Here is a 17,741-nt window from a genome sequence, read left to right as displayed (position 1 = left end):
ATTACATCTTCACAAAATTAAAAGTCACTAATGAGACAGACACCTGGGTTAGTTTATTTAAATACTTCTTTAGCTATTCATTTTGCAGAGTAGTTGCAAACTGGTTATAAACTGTTGTTAGATCAAAACACACTGCACATTGCTCTTATTTCAATGAATATTGTCCATGAAAATGTTCTAATAGGATAGAAGGAGATGCTGTAACTACTTTGGAGAAAAAGAAAATTAAATATTCAGATTGTAGCACTTCTACCATGTAATTACACCAGGAAATGAGATAATAAAAACATTTTTTCAATTTTAAAGAAGTATATTTCTGCATTACTCGGTATTTAACCATACATACAAACCCACTATTCTTCAATAAATCCATCAGAGTAAGTAGAGTTTTTCACTACTTTCCTTTTAATGGTACACTGGTAGATCTATACTGTGCTGCATTTGGATCTGGTGCAACTCCATCTTGAGTTCAACAAGTGAGTGATGAGAGAATGTTATTTGAATTACATTCGTGATCAATGCCTGAAGGTACAGAGAAGTACATAAAATAATCTTCAAAGCCAACTGTCATGTTTGTCTCAATTTATAAGAAAATGGTAATATTTTTTTAATTATAATTTCAAGATTTCCTAAGTGAAAAATAAATGAAGAAAGACACACTTTACAGCATCCATATGCCCAGAGGGAAATGATGTCACTGGATCTCATTGCCAAAGTCATGTCAGTGACTCTTGATATATTTAGTGGTGGTCTTAAAGATCATCCTGCACTTGTGTACTTGGTGTTGCAAAACATAAATTTTGTTTATGAGTCATTGAATAATGCTCTTTTCTGCACATAAAATGACATTTAAACACGTTCAGAAGGGTATATTTTATTCCTTCTGATTCCTACAACTTGAAAATTTTCTCAATATAAAATAAATTGCTTGCCTACTTTTCCAACAGCCCAGTGACTTTTCCTTTAATAACCACTGTTTGTAGAAAAGAATAACTATTTATTAAATCCAGTTGGTTCAATATCTATACATCATTTTAAAGGCCTAAACAGTTGAGACAAGAAGATGACAACAAGTACCTCTATAAACTTTCCAGTTTCTTATTGAAAGCTGGATAATAAAGATAAGAAAAGGTCATTTTGCCAAGGATATAGTACAAGGAATGGCACTCGGAAAGGCAAAATTCTACTTTAAGTAAAATTCTAATAAGATGAATGTATACCAAAGATGAAAAAAAGGGAAAGTTTTATTCCTTACATATCTGTTAAAAACTTTACTGCTTCACACTAATGAGCAATAATGTTTTACAGTCTTTGTTATAGGAAGCTCTAATAGATTTGTAAAGCACTCTACATTTATATCTGGAAGTGATCACATATCACAAATACTGCTGATTTTTTAGAGGAGATAGCCCTGATACAAACTTACTGTTCTTCCCAGTTTCACTGCAGTCTAACTGCCTTTTTAACTTCTACTTTACTGCAGTGTTTAGTTTATGGCAGTGTACCATTCATAATCTTTTGATTTCCAAAAGAAATTGTCCAAGGAGAAGGTTCTTTCAGTACCATTAAAGAATCACACCATTGGGCTGTAAACCCTGACTGAGCTCACTCATTTTTCAAGTTCCAGGATTTTGCTGTTTTTCCTGTTATGAAAAGATAATTCTTCAGATTATTACAGCAATTAACACCTTACACAACGTTTCTACCTCTACTTTGCTAAAGCCAGTGAATGGAATCCACACCCTATAGCTTCCTAACCAGCCTCCTCATGGTTTATTTGAAAATTTGAGTTACACACACCAAAGTGATCCAGTCTGCCTGTAAGTACTCTCACACCTTCCTGAACAATCGGTGGAAAACCAGAAACTGCCTCTCACAATCTGCAGGGGGGAAAATAGGATGGCTTTTCTTCAGCACAGGAAGGACATGGACCTGTTAGAGTGGATCCAGAGGAGGGCCACAAAAATTACCAGAGAGATGGAACACCTTTCCTGTGAGGAAAGGCTGCAAGAGTTGTGGTTGTTCAGTCTGGAGAAGGGAAGGCTCTGGGGAGATGTTTAAGGGAGCGAATAAGAAACATGGGGACAAACTTCTTAACAGGGCACATAGTGATAGACATCAGAACAGTGAGGGCTCATGGTCTACCTAAAAAGGAACAAGCTTCATCCTTTTCCTTAAAATTGAGCCACCATGCAACCAGAAATTCAAGAATTACAATGTGTCCAGTGCAGAGCAGACAGAACCAGGTAGGAAAGTGCCTGCTGGATTGAATAGTCATGGCAAACAAGCACGTTGGATGGCTCTCTGAAGTCTGGGTGAGGTTTTAGTCAACTGCTGTCCAGGGCAGGGGCAATGCTTTCTATGCAGTTAATTCATATTCACTTCAAGAACAAAATCAGTTTGATAGATGGTACAGAAGGATAAAACTTCAGTGAAAACAGGCATAATTTATACAATTGCCTAACTACATGCAGGTTGCCAAGTTTTATGAAGAAAAGCCAAGGCAGAACACTTCTGCCTTGTGTCTGCTGCAGTTTCAGTAGGTGTTGTTGGCAGGTAGAACTGAATCTCAAACACAGAGATAGAAACAAGGACGAAGGTAAAGTCCCTGAAGCAGAACTAAGGACTTCAAGTTGCTCAATACGAAACAGCACCCTCCAGTACCCAGTTCCTCCTGGAAATGTTGGAAATGAGTGATGAAAGACTAATTTCTGTATCTGTTTCTTCTCCTCTTTCCTTTTAAAGACACAATGTCCTACTTTAATGATGAGAAATAACTTCTGCTCTAAAACCAAAAGAAATACTAAGAAAATACAAATAATTAGAAAGAGCAGCCAGTCAAAGAATGGCACGTGCAAATCAGGTGTACAGAAAGGTCCAGTAAACAGAAATATTCCCATCTATGGTTTTTTTAGTTATTCTGATAGCATAATTATTTCCATGCCTTGGTATGTTCACCTTAAATAATTCTGGAAATATCTCACTGTCATGGATTTCATATCCAAAGGCAAGATTGCCATGACCAAGCCTTGTTCAAAGAGAATCCTAGGGGTACTTATAAGTATATAAATATTGCTTTGCATTTGTTGAATTTTGTACCCGTCTACCTTATGAAAATAAGATGTGGCAAAAATTGAATTTATTAAAAGGTACAGTGTTTATAACATTTGCAGACACATATAAACACTTCTGCTTGAAAACAATCAGAATAATTACTTTGATACTCTGGATTTGCAATTATGCATAATACAATGATTTAAGAGCTCTATTCACAGCACTCCAATACCACTGAAACACCTACATTTAGCTGGTAAGTTGGCAAGCCAAAATTCCTCCAATTGAGCATGAAATCTCTTTGCAATTTTGTTCAACACAAATCACATATTTCTATCCAAACAATTTCTGTAGTCATCTGATTATGCGGTACATGTGCCAAATAGATTTTGTGAAGTGGAAAGATACATTTTTATTAACAAACCTACACAAAACCAGGTTCTCAGGACTAATTGTGAGTTTACAGATCCTACAGCTCACAAGGTAATAAGCAAAGGCTTCACTCTCTTGTTAGGATGAAATATTAGGACACCAGCCTCCATCTATACAAACCTCCTATACATCACGTTTAAGGTGTTCTTACAACGTCGCTTGCCCATGAGGGCAGAAATAAACAAGCAGAGAAAAGAACATAGGGATTAAAAAATATTTTATGCACGTTTAGAGACTGGGTACACTTTAGAACTGGTCTAGAATTTTTTAAAACTTTACGTTAAGGACTCAAGCAAACAGGTTTTGAGGTGTTACATTTCAGGAATAAACACACACAAATATGGTCTATATTAAAAAAAAATGTGGCTTACTCAGGCAGCATTTCTCAGGTTATTTTTAGATTTCCCATATGCCAGAGAAGAAAAACACTACTCAGAAATCTTAATGTATTGTTAATATAATTCTGTGCAACAAATTGAACATCTATACATTTTACATTGATTTAGTGTACACAACACACACAAAAATTACAGCTGTGACCAGTATGCATGAGCAGCTAGGTGAGGCTATTTGTTCTGAATCATAGGCTCAGAACACTCACACGTTTCTAGACATAAATATTAAGGGAAGCAATAAAAATCTTACCCAAATGTAAAGATATTTAACTGGGCACAGCAACACTATTGTACCTAACCACTGAATGAATAGCAAAATAGTGTGAAATCTAAACCTCTTATTTCATTAAAACCTTCATATAAGGAAGGAAGTGCTGCAAACCAAACAACACTGCTTTTGGGTAAATGCTTTTCTCTAGTGGAAGAGCCACCAAATGTGAATTTTGGTGATATAACATCCTTAGCATATAATATCACAAAAAACATATACAATGTGAAGCAGTCATTTACAAAGAAGAAAAATATTGGCAAGTAGGATTTTAAATAAAGTGACTCAAGAGTTCAGGAGAAAGTTTTCTGGATGAACAGTACTGAGGGAGTGGGCAGAGAAGGTAGTGAGCCATCAAGGTCGAACTGTAGCACAAGATAATGGAGTTCTGGAGGTAGTGGACAGCAAATTTAACATGATCTTCGAGCAATACCAAAAAGCAGGAACTATGATCCAATACAGATTCTTTTTTTTCAGTGTCAGGTGTGTCATCTGACTACATTTCTCTGAGATCTAGTAGTCTAGGAGGCATGGATTTTGAAAGACTATAAAAATGGCAATGCACTTGTTAAGACAAAAAAAAAAAATTACATCATTAGCACAGACTTCAAGGAGAATATTGAAGCTATTCCAGAAAGGATGGAGATCATGTTTGGCAGACCTACAGTCAGGAAGAGGCTGGGGTCAGAGATGACTTAACAGTTTCTGATCTTATGAGAAAACTGAGGATGTAAGTCAATGAATAAAATAGCAAAAGTGAAAAGAAGGGTCATAAATATTCAGCAACAGAAAACTAACAGTGCAGTGAGGGTAATTAAGGTGTTCAAACAACAGAAATGGAACATTTTCAGAGAGTCTGAAGAAGGAAGAGCTAGGGAGCAATCAGAATAATAATACAGACAGAGCTGAAAGGAGGTATCTAATGCAGCTATAGTACATGGTACCTGAGAAATGTTTGTCCATCCTGCTCTAAAAGGCTTCCAATAAAAGAAATTCCATCACCTCCCCAGGAAATTGCTTTGAGTGATTCAGCTTTATTATGAGAAGCTTTTCCTGATACCTTCCTAAACCTTCCCTGCTACAATTTAAGTCCATTACACCTTTGCCACCTGCAGTGCATGCAAGGAAGATTGTTGCCCTCCTGATTGCTACTAACCTTTTGCATATCTGCAAGTTATTATTTTGACTCCTTTCAATAGCCTACTCCAATTTCCTTGACTTTTCATTGTAGCTATATTTTCTAAGTCTCTGATTGCTCACATTGTTCTCATCTAGATTCTCTCTCCTCTGGTTCCCCTTGAGCTACAGTGAACAGCTCAAGACTATGACATGACTTTTCAGTAAGCAAGAAGTGCCAATATAATGGCCTTTGGTAGTTGCTGTTGCTAAATACATATTGCCTTTGTGGTCACTGGAAACCAGATGACCATTCTAGGGAAAATTTCACCATTATCTAAAATAAGTTATTCGTTTTTCACAAGGGCAATGAAATTATCCTCTGATACTGAGACTAATATTAGGAACTGAGCATATCAAGAGGAAAGCTAATGATCTGTACCCAAGAGTTGGGAAGAGCCTGTTCCTGGGCATTAGACATTATGTCATCAATACAATGCAGGTGCAATGCTGATGAAGTATGCAACTAGTTTAACTTTGTTCAAAAGAAGGTAGGCTGCATTTTCAAAAATTACTCACCGATTTATTCAAATTATACAAGAAAATGAACCCATCTTAACCAGATTTATTTGTCAACCAAGCTAAAAAGTCTCTTTATCAGCAAGAAAAACCAGCAGCACAACTTATTAATATATACTACAATTACTTAAATTCCACTAATCTCTACTACAGGACTTTAACATGTTTTGATAAGTCACTCTAATTCCCAGCAGCCATTCTTTGCATAAAATGACAGCTGCTTGTGTCAGTGCACACCTTCCACTTCTTTTACTCAAATAAATGACAAATAATAGCCAATATTTGCTTCATACTTATCAAAAGTGCCTGAAATTCAAAACTTATTTAATGTATCATAAGTATTACTTACTAGAGAAAACGATTTTACTAGAGAAACAAACATAGATTTTATTTGAAATTCAAAATTCTTGACACTATCTTACTCTGTTAGAAGTAGAGAACAGTCTAATATCTACAGCAATTCTAGGAGAAATGCAGTAATTTAATGGGAAAATGAAAGATCTACTGTGTGCTTTTCTACAGAAACAATTATGAAAGAACATCGATTGCCAAAAAAAAAAAAAAAAGACATCCAAGTAATACTATAAAGATAGAGATATCAAATGGATGATCATCACAGGAGTAAATCTGCACTTGGTTCTTCTGCAGGAAATAGCACACCTGTCTTTACTCCAGCAGATGCAGCACAGTAGCTGCTGCTGTCCAGAGTCTTGGCATGACCAGACATGAAGAGTTTACCAGCAGTGTCTACCTTATCTCACAGGCCTAAAAAAATAATCTGTCCCCACTTCCAAAACAATTACTAAAAAACCCCAAGGGCTCTAAATGAACTGAAAAATACCAAGAAATTAGGCAAAAAGGGGGGAAAAAATTGGTTTACTTCTCAATTAATATATAGATTAACTGAAATGACTGTAAGCAGCACAGTACAAAGAACTCTCCAAAAGTGATATACATTTTAGGGAAAAATTTTTCCCTAAAGGAGGTTTAGAATCTGAAGATAACCTAAATGATTTAGCTTTTAGTATATACTGGGAAGTAAAAAGCAACCACATCTGGAAATGGCTCAGATGTCTGGAAAAAAGAAATGAAAGGAATAAAAAACATTTTAACATTAAGGGCACTGAGTGCCAAGAAGCTCAGCAATGAGTATCTATTGATCTATGGTGCTACTTTGATTTTTTTTTCTTTTTTTTTATGATTCTGGTACTGAAAAAAATTATGGTGGTATCAAAAACCAGGAAATACTCTCAAACTCTCTGGACAGGGTGCTTCTGCTGTTTCCTGGCTTTGCCCTTAACAGCCTGTGCTATGTGCTACTGCTGACAAGGGGCCCTTGGGAATTCTCTCTCTTCTTTTGTCTTCCTTTTGGACACCAGTGACTTCACTAGAGCTGAGCCCGACTGTTCCTCTCTTGGGATCCAGAGGGTCACTGCCTTTCAGACTTCCCTCCCCCTCCTCCACCACAGTAACTTTAGACTGCTCTTGCTCCCCCCAGGAGGGAGGGAGGAGGAAGAGTAAGGGATGTCCTGCCTCCAGCCTCACCTTCCTTGTAAGGGCTCACCCAGACTTCATCACTTCTTAGTGCAATTGAAATCATAATGGAAGCAGATGAAGATGCAGATTAGGACTAGCATGGGTTAAATATAATTCTGCATGAGATTGATATCATGCATATCATGACAGAACAGGAGTGGGTATTACTTGGTACATTTAGAATTAGGATATTAACATCCTACCAATATCATTAGCAAGGTAATGGTTGGTATGATACAGGAGAGAAGGAGGCCAAGGAAAAAACTAAGTCTACTCTCTTTCATGTTAAGTTTGAACTGACAATAAAACATTTAAGAGTTGTTATAAAGCCAACGTGACAGAATGGATGACAAGATGAGACTCGTTAATGCCAGAAAGGTGGCCTGAGGAGGTAAAGCCTGGTGAATAATATTGTTTCAATGGGTAAGAACAAAGGCTATTGCCAATGCCTAAAAAACCACTCAGAAAGCAGGGAAGAGGTGGAATATAATGCAGATTAAAGTATTTGAAGGAGTTAATATTGAGATACTGTCATTCTGTTGGCAAAACATTAAGAAAGATAGACTGGTTGATAAAGACTCCAAAATAACAGAGGTTCAACTCTCCTCCGTAGTGTTTTCAGGATTTTATTTTCATCTGTTGCAAATTGCTGCTAACTGAAAATAGACCCAAATATTATCAGTTGTATTGTAAGTATCTAAACTAGGCAACCATTTTTCAGTACAGTATTTATATTCTTGGGAGATTTTTTTCTGAACTCTGGGTAAAAAGTGCCTTACTACTGCAAACTAAACCTCTACAGTGAAACAGCTGCTGTGGATATTTACAAATAAATGCAGAATATAGAGGCAAACCAAACAGCATCCTAGCATTACCATGTGCAGATATATGAACACTGCCATGTGTCAGAGCATCAGTATTAATGTAGAACACCAGCCATACAAAACCACCACCACGTGAGGCAGGTGACATTAATGAACAGCAGCTTTACTGTGCAGCTGAATGGGAGACTTGCAGCACTGTCTGGAAGAGTTCAGTGACATTACACAGTGCCCAAAGGGCCCACGAATCAATGAGGTGTCACTGGAAGTGTCGGAGTTATTACAACGTCAATAAAAGTATAACAACAACGTCCAAAGCATCAGCGACTAACACACGACGTCGATAAAAGTGTGAGGAGAGGGAATGCAATGCACCATCATTAAAATTGGAAGCCCTGGTATATCAGTGCAAGATCTCTGCAATGCCAGCAGAACATTCTGATGTTACTGTATATTCTCTTTATTTAACAAGAGATCTCTAGCTTTAGGCCTCCCAATAGGCATCAGATATGAAAAAATTATTAAAGTAGTTTAATGATTCTAAATTAATACGACAAAATGAAGTTTACAGCCACTTCATACTATTCTATTTTTAAGCACTACATCCTGGAAATGTGTGACTTGGATTCCCCTCAGTCCAAAAGAGCAGAATATGCAGAACAGAATGGCAACTAAAACTTTTAGTGTCCTTTGACAAAGAAGCTTAATATAGCTCCTTTATTTTTACAGAATATATACCAAAGGACAATCAATACTTGAATCATATTCATTTAATCCTCAGCACAATGGCTTCTTTGAATATATATCAGTGTATTATCATTCCAATGAAATTTTGAATGGACTTCATTCTGTGTATAACTATGTATGAATTAGGAAAAAAACACTATGGATGTTGAACTCTAAACAATTGCTGGAAAATGCTTGGCTAGGAAAAAAAGAAGGTAATAAAAACTGTAAAACATCATTAAAATATTTTAGGATCTACCTCTTTTAGTGCTAAATAAAAGACACAAGTAAGAAAGTGTAGCAATTAACTTGTGATGTTTACTTCTAAAGTTTAATTAAATAATCAGTATGTACAAAATTAGAGTTTGGATACCTCATCTTCCACTCACTGCCTCCACTAGAAAAGACAAGAGATAAAAATCTTCTTAAGATACCAGTGCAGAGAAAATTAAATCACATTCCAAAAAAGTTAAAAGTTAACTGCAGTGTAATGCGTCCTCAGCTCGGGGAGCTGGAGAGGTCTTCTGTTCCAAGAGGAGACAGAAGTAAAGTAATTTCGGTGAAGGATGCAAGAGGTCTAGTATTTAGTCAGAACATAACAAAGCTTCTTCAAAGAGATATGTCATTTTTATTCACCATCTATTCCAAATATTTAAATTATGATAGTAAAAACAATTGTGATTACTTCCTGTATAGTAGCAGAACAGAGCACGTCAGTTTGATAAGTACTCAAGAGCGGAATCTTTTTCTTTCTGCTATGCATTTGCTTTTCTCATTGCTCATTCTCCATGAACTTTGGAGATCTGGTAGATTGTATTTAATCTTTCATTGAGATTGATTATTAAGAAAATTAAGAGAAGATTTGAATTTAAGAAGAACTGGTAGCAATGAAGAGTACAATCTTGAAAGATTTCAGAGCTAGCACACCTCATTCCCAGGTCTCACCATAAATAGGATTAAGTCATAACTAAACACAATATTGTAAATAAAGGAGTAGAGGATCATCTCTCCCAAGAGCTGAACCTGGATTAGATGTTCATTATTATCCATATACTGTAATTTTCCCTCTATTTTCAGGTTAAACTTCTAGAATCCCATTTCATGCATTATTACACCATTCCAATATCATATTGCTTTGCATGTTACTGTTTCTGTTGCAATGTACTGCAATTCCAATAAAAAAATGCAGTAACATAGCTATTTCCTACAAACAAACCCATGCAGTATAGTCTGTATGCTTCAAACCTCTGTATATAAAACAACACTGAATTTTGATTCTAAGGTGCTTTAATTAGTTTGTTTGTTTTCTGTAAACTCTGTTAATTAAGACATATGTTAACTAGATGGAACTGTGTACTTGAAGGACTGAGCACAACATTTGTTACCTCCTTAATGCCCGAGTCCTGCATTCCTTCAGCTCACATCCATCACAATAGGACTGCCAGGTGAGCTGACTGTCATTCCAGCCCAGGCTAACAGATTCTCCAGCAGCTTTTGGTACAGTTTACATCATGAGATTAAAACTCTGTGACTTGGAAACGACATAACACATGTAGCTGAGACTTGTCAGCTGCAGGTAATCAGATGCTGCTTGGTTTCAGAAGCAGATGCAGATGAGACTGGCAATATAAATACACAAATCACAATGGTCCCTTGTCAGCACCACTGTTCCTACCTCTAATGGCCCTCGTAGAAAGTCTGTTTGCTCAGCTCCTACTTCCAGTGCTACATCGACAGAAGCAAAGGGGCGGCTGGCCATCTGCTGTCGCTCCCGCATAAGTTGCTGATGAGGAAAAAATGATGTTTTAACAAAACATTAAAAAATGTACCAGATATCAGTCTGCCCTACTATACCTCCCATTAAAACATAAGAATGCAAACAGCATGCACACAGTCATATTTGTGACATCAAAGTGAGAAAGTTATACTAAATCATAATCATCTATATTTACTCGAGAAATGAGCACAGAAGGTTATGATGCCTACAAATGATTTTTTAGCTTGAACTCTGACAAAATCTCCAAATGAAAGCTTCCCTAACTGACTGTTCTCTCTAAATAACTTTGCTATTTGTGTAAGTTGCAAGAAAATACAGGAAAGAGTTGGTAAAAATAGCTGAAGTCTAATTCCACTGATAATGCATACATTAGAACACCTGCAAAAACAAGTCCACTTGGCCTTCAAATTTTCATATTTCACAACTAAGGCAGATGGAGTTAATAGTGTCAAGACTCAGTTTTATGAAGGATCTTTTCTGCAGTTACTTTCATATGAAGAATAATGGGTCAGGATTGGGAACTCTGCACCAGTATATTGGAATACAGTCAGCTACACTCACAGAGCTTGTATAATCCCTTCCAATCACACCAGCATGGACAGAATTCCCAAGCAAAACCACAAAGTTAACTCATATTTCTTCCTCAGCCTGTAATTATAATGCTTATTAAACCACAATGAATAAAAATGATGACCAGCACTAGATATTACAGATATTACCCCACTGGTTCAGTGCAACTAATGAAAGCATTATTAAATATTTAAGGTGAATGAGTCGTGCAATTCAAGTGGTGTGTTCCTTCAGCTGAACAGGATGTTACAGCATCTTGAAGAGACAAAGTGCTTGCAAAGATGATTTATTAGAAAAGATCTGTTTCATTTTCTTAATGTTTTTCTCCCTGTTATCTCTGGAAAGCTTAAAACCTTTGAAAGTGGTGCCTAAATTTAAATGACACTAGCACTGTGACATACTGTTCATGAAAGCCTTTGAAATAATAACAGGTATGCAAGCAAATATTTGCCAGCAGCTCACTAATAAACACTCTTTATTTAAGGTCTGTCACAAAGCAACAAACTCATTCTGCAGCGCTTCTTACGCATTTTGCCTCAACTTGCATTTTTATAATGTCTATAGAAATTTAAAGACGCGCTTGTAACGTTCAAATGAACACGGAGCAGCTGCCTCTCAGTGCCCAGCCAGTACATTCCCAAGGCCTGGCTTTTACAGCCATGCAGCGTGTTTGTCAGCAAGCACCCTGCACAAATGGGCTCCCAGTATATCACACCAAGAGGGCAATCAGTATGTCTGGGGGCAAAACTGCATGTTTTATATTGAGAATAAATGAAAACCAAGTATGAATATCTAGACAGTTAAGAATTATGTTTTTAACCCTTTACTTAGACATGAAACTGGTGGTCTCTGTCTAGGATTTACATCCACACTGATTTGCATCAATACAATTTACTAAAAGATTTTACAGCTGCAAAGAACTACTATGACCCTCCAGTCCTACCAACAACTTAGCAAAGACCACAAAAACTTAAAGCATAAAATACTGAGTCACTACATCCTGAAATTACTATATGTAGCTCCTTTTCCTCCTACAATAGCAAAAATTAAAGAAAAGAGCGCCAGTCCTGCCACATGGAACTCATTACAGTATTCTAAGTCTGCAGAGCTATTGGCAAGTGCTTACTTTTTAATGGGAAACCAAACACTTTGTTTTAAACAAATAGAATTGCTTGAGGAAAACACTTAATGAGCAGAACAACCTATGCTCCAAATGCACATACTACTATTTAAAAGATTTATTTAATGCAGATTATAAAGAAATGTACATTTGATACGTTCTCTGGTTTTTAAGGCCAGCAGGTTTCTCCCCCTCTTCTCCCAGTCAGGCATTCAACAAAACCTTTTCATTCACAAGACAGCCACTGTAATTTTGATAGTCTGCCATTTGAAAAGAGTACTACAAAGATTCTTAATTAGCTCTGTAAACAAGAATGAAAACTTTAAAATGTTCAGCTGCCCATAAAGCGCTGCTGATTTTGGCAGCTGAGCACTTGCACATCAAAGATAAGTGCTCTACTCCGAAACACTTCTGCTTTCCCTTCACCATTTTAAAGCTCTAAGGTGCAGGACAGGAAAAACAAGATGCAATGAAGAGAAATACAGGAAGATACTGTGATGTTTAAAATCAGTTTTGTGGATAGAAAAGGTCACTGCCTCCCAGCATCTGCAACTGTCTGTGTACCAATATTGGGACAAAAGTTCTAGAACTTCCAGTTGTGGGAAATTCCTGTAACTCACCCACAGGACAAGGAACATGGAAACTCTCTGAACCCGGGTTTTATGAGAAGGGTGAAAAAACTCTTCCTTACCTTCTCAGCAGTCAAAGAGATCAAAAAACCCTCAAATCCCCATGCCCCCCCCCATCCCCCCACCCCGATTTCATCACAACCAAGGAACAGGGAAAAAAACCCAAACCCATACTTCTCCAGTAATTAGGGATATTCACTTGGAGACATCAGATAAACAGATAGTATTAACATGTAATATTTGAATATTTTATCACAAATTTAATCTATAACATTGCAGGCACATCTCTAAATATTCACTAAAAAGTCTGGGAAATTAAAGACATCATTTTCTCCAGTATAAGCCTGAGAAATTCAATGAGCATTTATTTGACTGAGCAGACAACTAATTTCAAGTTCTACCATAATTTTAAATCTCATTAAGTACAAGATTATTGACAAGATTAATTTTTTTTTTAGGCATCATTATTTTGCAGCAATTCCAAGGTATTAATTTATATCCTATTAAAGAGTTTTTCATGTAAAGTACAGAATTATAGCTGTCTTCAGTGAAGACCAGTAAGATGCTAGGACACTATAAATTTCTCATTCAGGTCAATTTCTCATTCAACACCCATATAATTTTAAAATATTTCTTCAAAACCCAACCATTTTGGGATAATTATTTCCCCTCTCACGGAAATACACATTTCAGCTGATTCTGAATAAACATGTAGACACCTTAGCCTGTAGATTATGGTTGTTTTGAGTTTTGATGTCCTACTCCAGTATTTTGAAATAGGACCTGCTTTCCCATCTAGAAGTTTATCTCAAGAAAGTATGTGCCTGGGAATGCAATTCAATTTTACCATTGATCAAAAAAATTCTCATGGGGGAAACAACTCCCCTGATCAAAGCAGTTTGGAGTAAATTAAAAAGTTCCATGCATCTTGTATATACTATTATATGGAAATGGGTTCGTTGCAAAGTTCTTATTTAAGTAAAAATGTTTTGGTATTTTTTCTCTTGGTTGATAACATCACTTTCAAAATATTTTAATTCCTATTTTCTATTCATGCACAATAAAACAGTCAATGCAAAATACATATTGCGGTGAGTTAACATTAACAGAATACAGTATTTCAGCAGACTCAGGCTGACACGTTTCAAGTCTTTTGTATTTTAGGAAATGTTACCATTTTGCTTCTTTTTCTTTTCTTTTTTTTCTTTAAGACCTGCTCTCTCATGTGGAATTAGATACTGTTCTTCTGACTAGCACTACTTTTTCTATGCTTTTCACCTTCCAGTGTAACTGCCCTGGAAAAGCCCTAATTGGAAAAAAATCTAATAAAGTGCATGAGTTGTTAGGAACTAGGACAGGTGTACTTTTTCTTTGTTATACAGCAGCAGACATTCTTGAGAGATAGATTAGGAGAGCTGAAAAGGATGAAGCCATTCTAGTGCCATAATAGGATGAACAGAGCAATCCTTTCAAAGATCTTTCTGTTGTTGTTTGGCACCTGTAATGGGCTTCTGTCGCCCATGGGCAACCAAAGGTACCTGGAGTGTGCCATGAAGTGTGCAGTGACCAGTGTGCAAGCCCAAGGTCATGGGGCAGCTGGACAGCTGGGGTAGGGGCAAGAGGTGGCAAACACCAGAAAAAAATGTTCAGGAGATGTCTGACTACCAAACCGAGCCAGGAAGTCTCAGTACGCTGCTCCAGAGATAAGGATAGAGCAGGTGAAAAGGTGTCTATTATTTTAACAGCAACTGTCTAGATTTTCTAGCTTTTCTTTCTTCACCTCTTAGATGGCTTTAGTTTTTTTTCCCAGATCACATCACTATCGACGTTGTACCAGGACATGTATGACTTTGTCAAGGTGAGTATTCAAAACCAGGAAAATAATAATTCTGCTTCTCTCTGAAAACTGCTGTCTAGTCCAGTGCTGCACGACCCTCCTGGTGACAAGGATTTTCTAAATGTCTAATTTGAAATTCCTGTTCTGTTTATTCATCCTGCAGCTCTGACTTGTCTGCAGTTACAACTTGGTTACCTCCTTTCCTGCCTCTGTACTGTCAACTGCTGATGTGAGTAACATCAAAAGGCTACAACAGAAGCGTTAATAATGCCATGCATTAAATCTGAGTTTTATAGGAAAAGTATTTGCAATGAGGAAAAAAATGTCAAAACCTCATGGAGAGTTGCACGAATTTCTGATCACACTGCATTTGACAAGCTCCAAGGCTTAAAAAAATTAAGACTGTATGTAAATGGACAGCCCTGCAAAACCAGAGACTCTCTAAACAATGCAATTCACCCATTCATTGAATATTCTTGAGAATTCTTACTGCCACATCCAATCAATAGAAGTAACTTACATGGACTTACACACATCTGAGTGGTTCACAGATATTTTAGTTAGAAACACAATTTAATTCTCTTCCCAAATCTTAAGTTCTCATTTTCAAACTGAATTATACATAGTGATACTTCTATGAAGTTCTGATTATTCACTTTAATTTGCAAAGGACAAAGCTTCCCTTCTCTGTAAATTTTCTCATTGTAACTCTTGGAGTTGAAAATCTCTTCAGATTAAATTGGTTATTTACAGGTCTGGAAAGGAGAGCATTTTCTCATTTACATGTTGAAGAAACTATTTGACTTGGTTAATTTCCAGATCAGCTGCTTTCACTGGAAAGGCATATCATTGTCATTAAACTTCTTTGTTGGGTTTTAGGTGAAATAGGCTCACCATTCCATAACTGCATGAGGTACAGTGATTTTAAGAGATGGATAATAGCTGGCAAAGGAAACCAAGCAGCAGGAACAGCCATAGTTCTGACAGCAGTCTGACCATCTGAATTTGTTCATTCCCTCCATCATGAACTTCCTAAACAATCATTTCCCTCTGCCTCATTTCCCACCATGCTAAGTGGAAAGTGCCCTGACACAAGAGTGCATTCAGGTAGGCAATGAGATATTACAATGATAGACATAGTATAACATGCTATTTGCACTGCAAAATAGAGTCTGTGGAAACTTCCTGAGATACCAGGGCCTATTCCATGGCACTTTCTTTTAAAATTGCCTGAAGAAAAGGTGCTCTCAGGCACATACAAAGGTCTGTCATGGGGAAAAAAATGAGGAGTTATACTTTTTGTCCTAGCTTTACACTGAATAAAATGAAGGGTTATTTAAACTAGACATAGTCCAGCAAACAACAGCTAAGACGTACTTAAAATACAGTGTAAACATCCCAAAAAAATAACAGTTCCAAAAGGTCAAGTTTTTATGTATCCCTTTTGGAAACCAAATACCAGTCGTCTGCAATTTCCCTTGAACAAATCAAGAATGAGAAAAAAAAGATGAGCCCTGAAAAGGTCATTTTGTTGCTAGATCCAAGGAACAGATATTTAACGTATTGCACATTAGCAAGCAAAGAGCAAAATGTGAATATACTGTGACTTCAGGTTTTGGAACTTTTTGCTACTGGAGTAGAATTCCAGTCTCTAAAACACTGGAAGTGGTGCCCTGAGTGATGTTCATTTGCCAGTAATTTATGGGGGATCATGTTACAATTAAGTTGTGTTTGATCCTTCATATTTTGTCCCTAAGGATTATTTTGGCATGGGGAGACTTTTTGGATGCTAAGAACCAATAATAAACTCAAAATTCAATTTACTGCTTTAAAATTTAAGAAGTGCTAAACAAGACCTAATCCTATTGTCTCTTTCACTTGGATCACTATGAATCCATGTTGCACATTTACACAGATCTGTAACCATGAACATTTTAAAGGATCCTAAAGATGTACTTAAGTCTTTCTGTAGGCCTTGCTAACCCCTCAAATTGTGCTCTTATCCCTGAGTGGGTTTAAAAAATCATTTCAGCAAACTGTTGCATATTTTGCTGTTAGCTAGCAGAGCAATTTGCAGTTGACAGAAAATTTCTAAAAATGCTTGTACTGCAAAGTAATTCTGTGTACAGAGAAAAGAGTCAGAGCACCTAATTATAGATGTTGAAATGTTTCCACAGAAAACATTCTGTATTTGCCTAAGGACAGTTATTTATAAGTGAATATATTAAAATATGTCTTAAAATTATTTCAGAATGTGAAAGAGAGAGTCAAGTATTGTATGGTGCAAACTACTCCTTGGAACTCTGTCATCTACAATGGTGCCACATAAATAATGCTTTCAAAACGTCTTCTAAAGAGCTATTTAAAAATATAACTACCATTTTTATGAGTGAAATAGTCATAGTGTGAACCTTCCTTAAAATAACAATCTCAGCCCTTCCTATCACCATTGTTGAGCTACAGCTTTTTGAAATGAATATTAACCATCATTATTATAACTGTTAAAAACTATCTTTAGTTACTTATCTTAATAAACAGATGTTAAGCTGGTAATTCCCAGCTCTTCCTAAAGTAATTCCACTTGCTTTAAAAACAGTAAACATGTTCTGGTAAAGGAAACTGGGTTTAAGTGGTCATGAGATCACTTGGTCCACACCCCTGTGCCTCAGGCCTACACAAGGGCAGTGTGATCATGATTCTTCTGGCAGATCTATGTTTTTTAAAAAGGCCACAGTGGTGGAGGTTCCACAGTCCCTCCAAAAGTCCAGAGTACCTAAATTAAATCTCCAGGCTGAAATTAAAGCCAACTGCTTCTTGTACTGTCCACAGTGGAGACCATGCTCTGTCTACAAGTGAGGAGAAATCTCCCCCAAAACTCTTA

The 17,741-nt window shown here is 36.7% G+C and overlaps 1 protein-coding gene across 1 annotated transcript in view; it reads right to left on the bottom strand.

Moving 5' to 3' along the window:
* Positions 1-17,741, bottom strand: part of ATRNL1 (attractin like 1) — a 439,114-nt gene that overhangs the window by 105,135 nt on the left and 316,238 nt on the right. The window contains exon 27 of the mRNA XM_082285771.1: positions 10,603-10,710. Coding sequence (XP_082141897.1) covers positions 10,603-10,710 — 108 coding nt within the window. The remainder of the gene's footprint in view (positions 1-10,602; positions 10,711-17,741) is intronic.

The sequence above is a fragment of the Coloeus monedula genome (assembly GCF_965178545.1).
Source record: "Coloeus monedula genome assembly, chromosome: 8".
Lineage (NCBI taxonomy): Eukaryota > Metazoa > Chordata > Aves > Passeriformes > Corvidae > Coloeus > Coloeus monedula.
The sequence above is the reverse complement of the archived record's forward strand: the minus strand, read 5'-3'. Positions and strand labels throughout refer to the sequence as shown.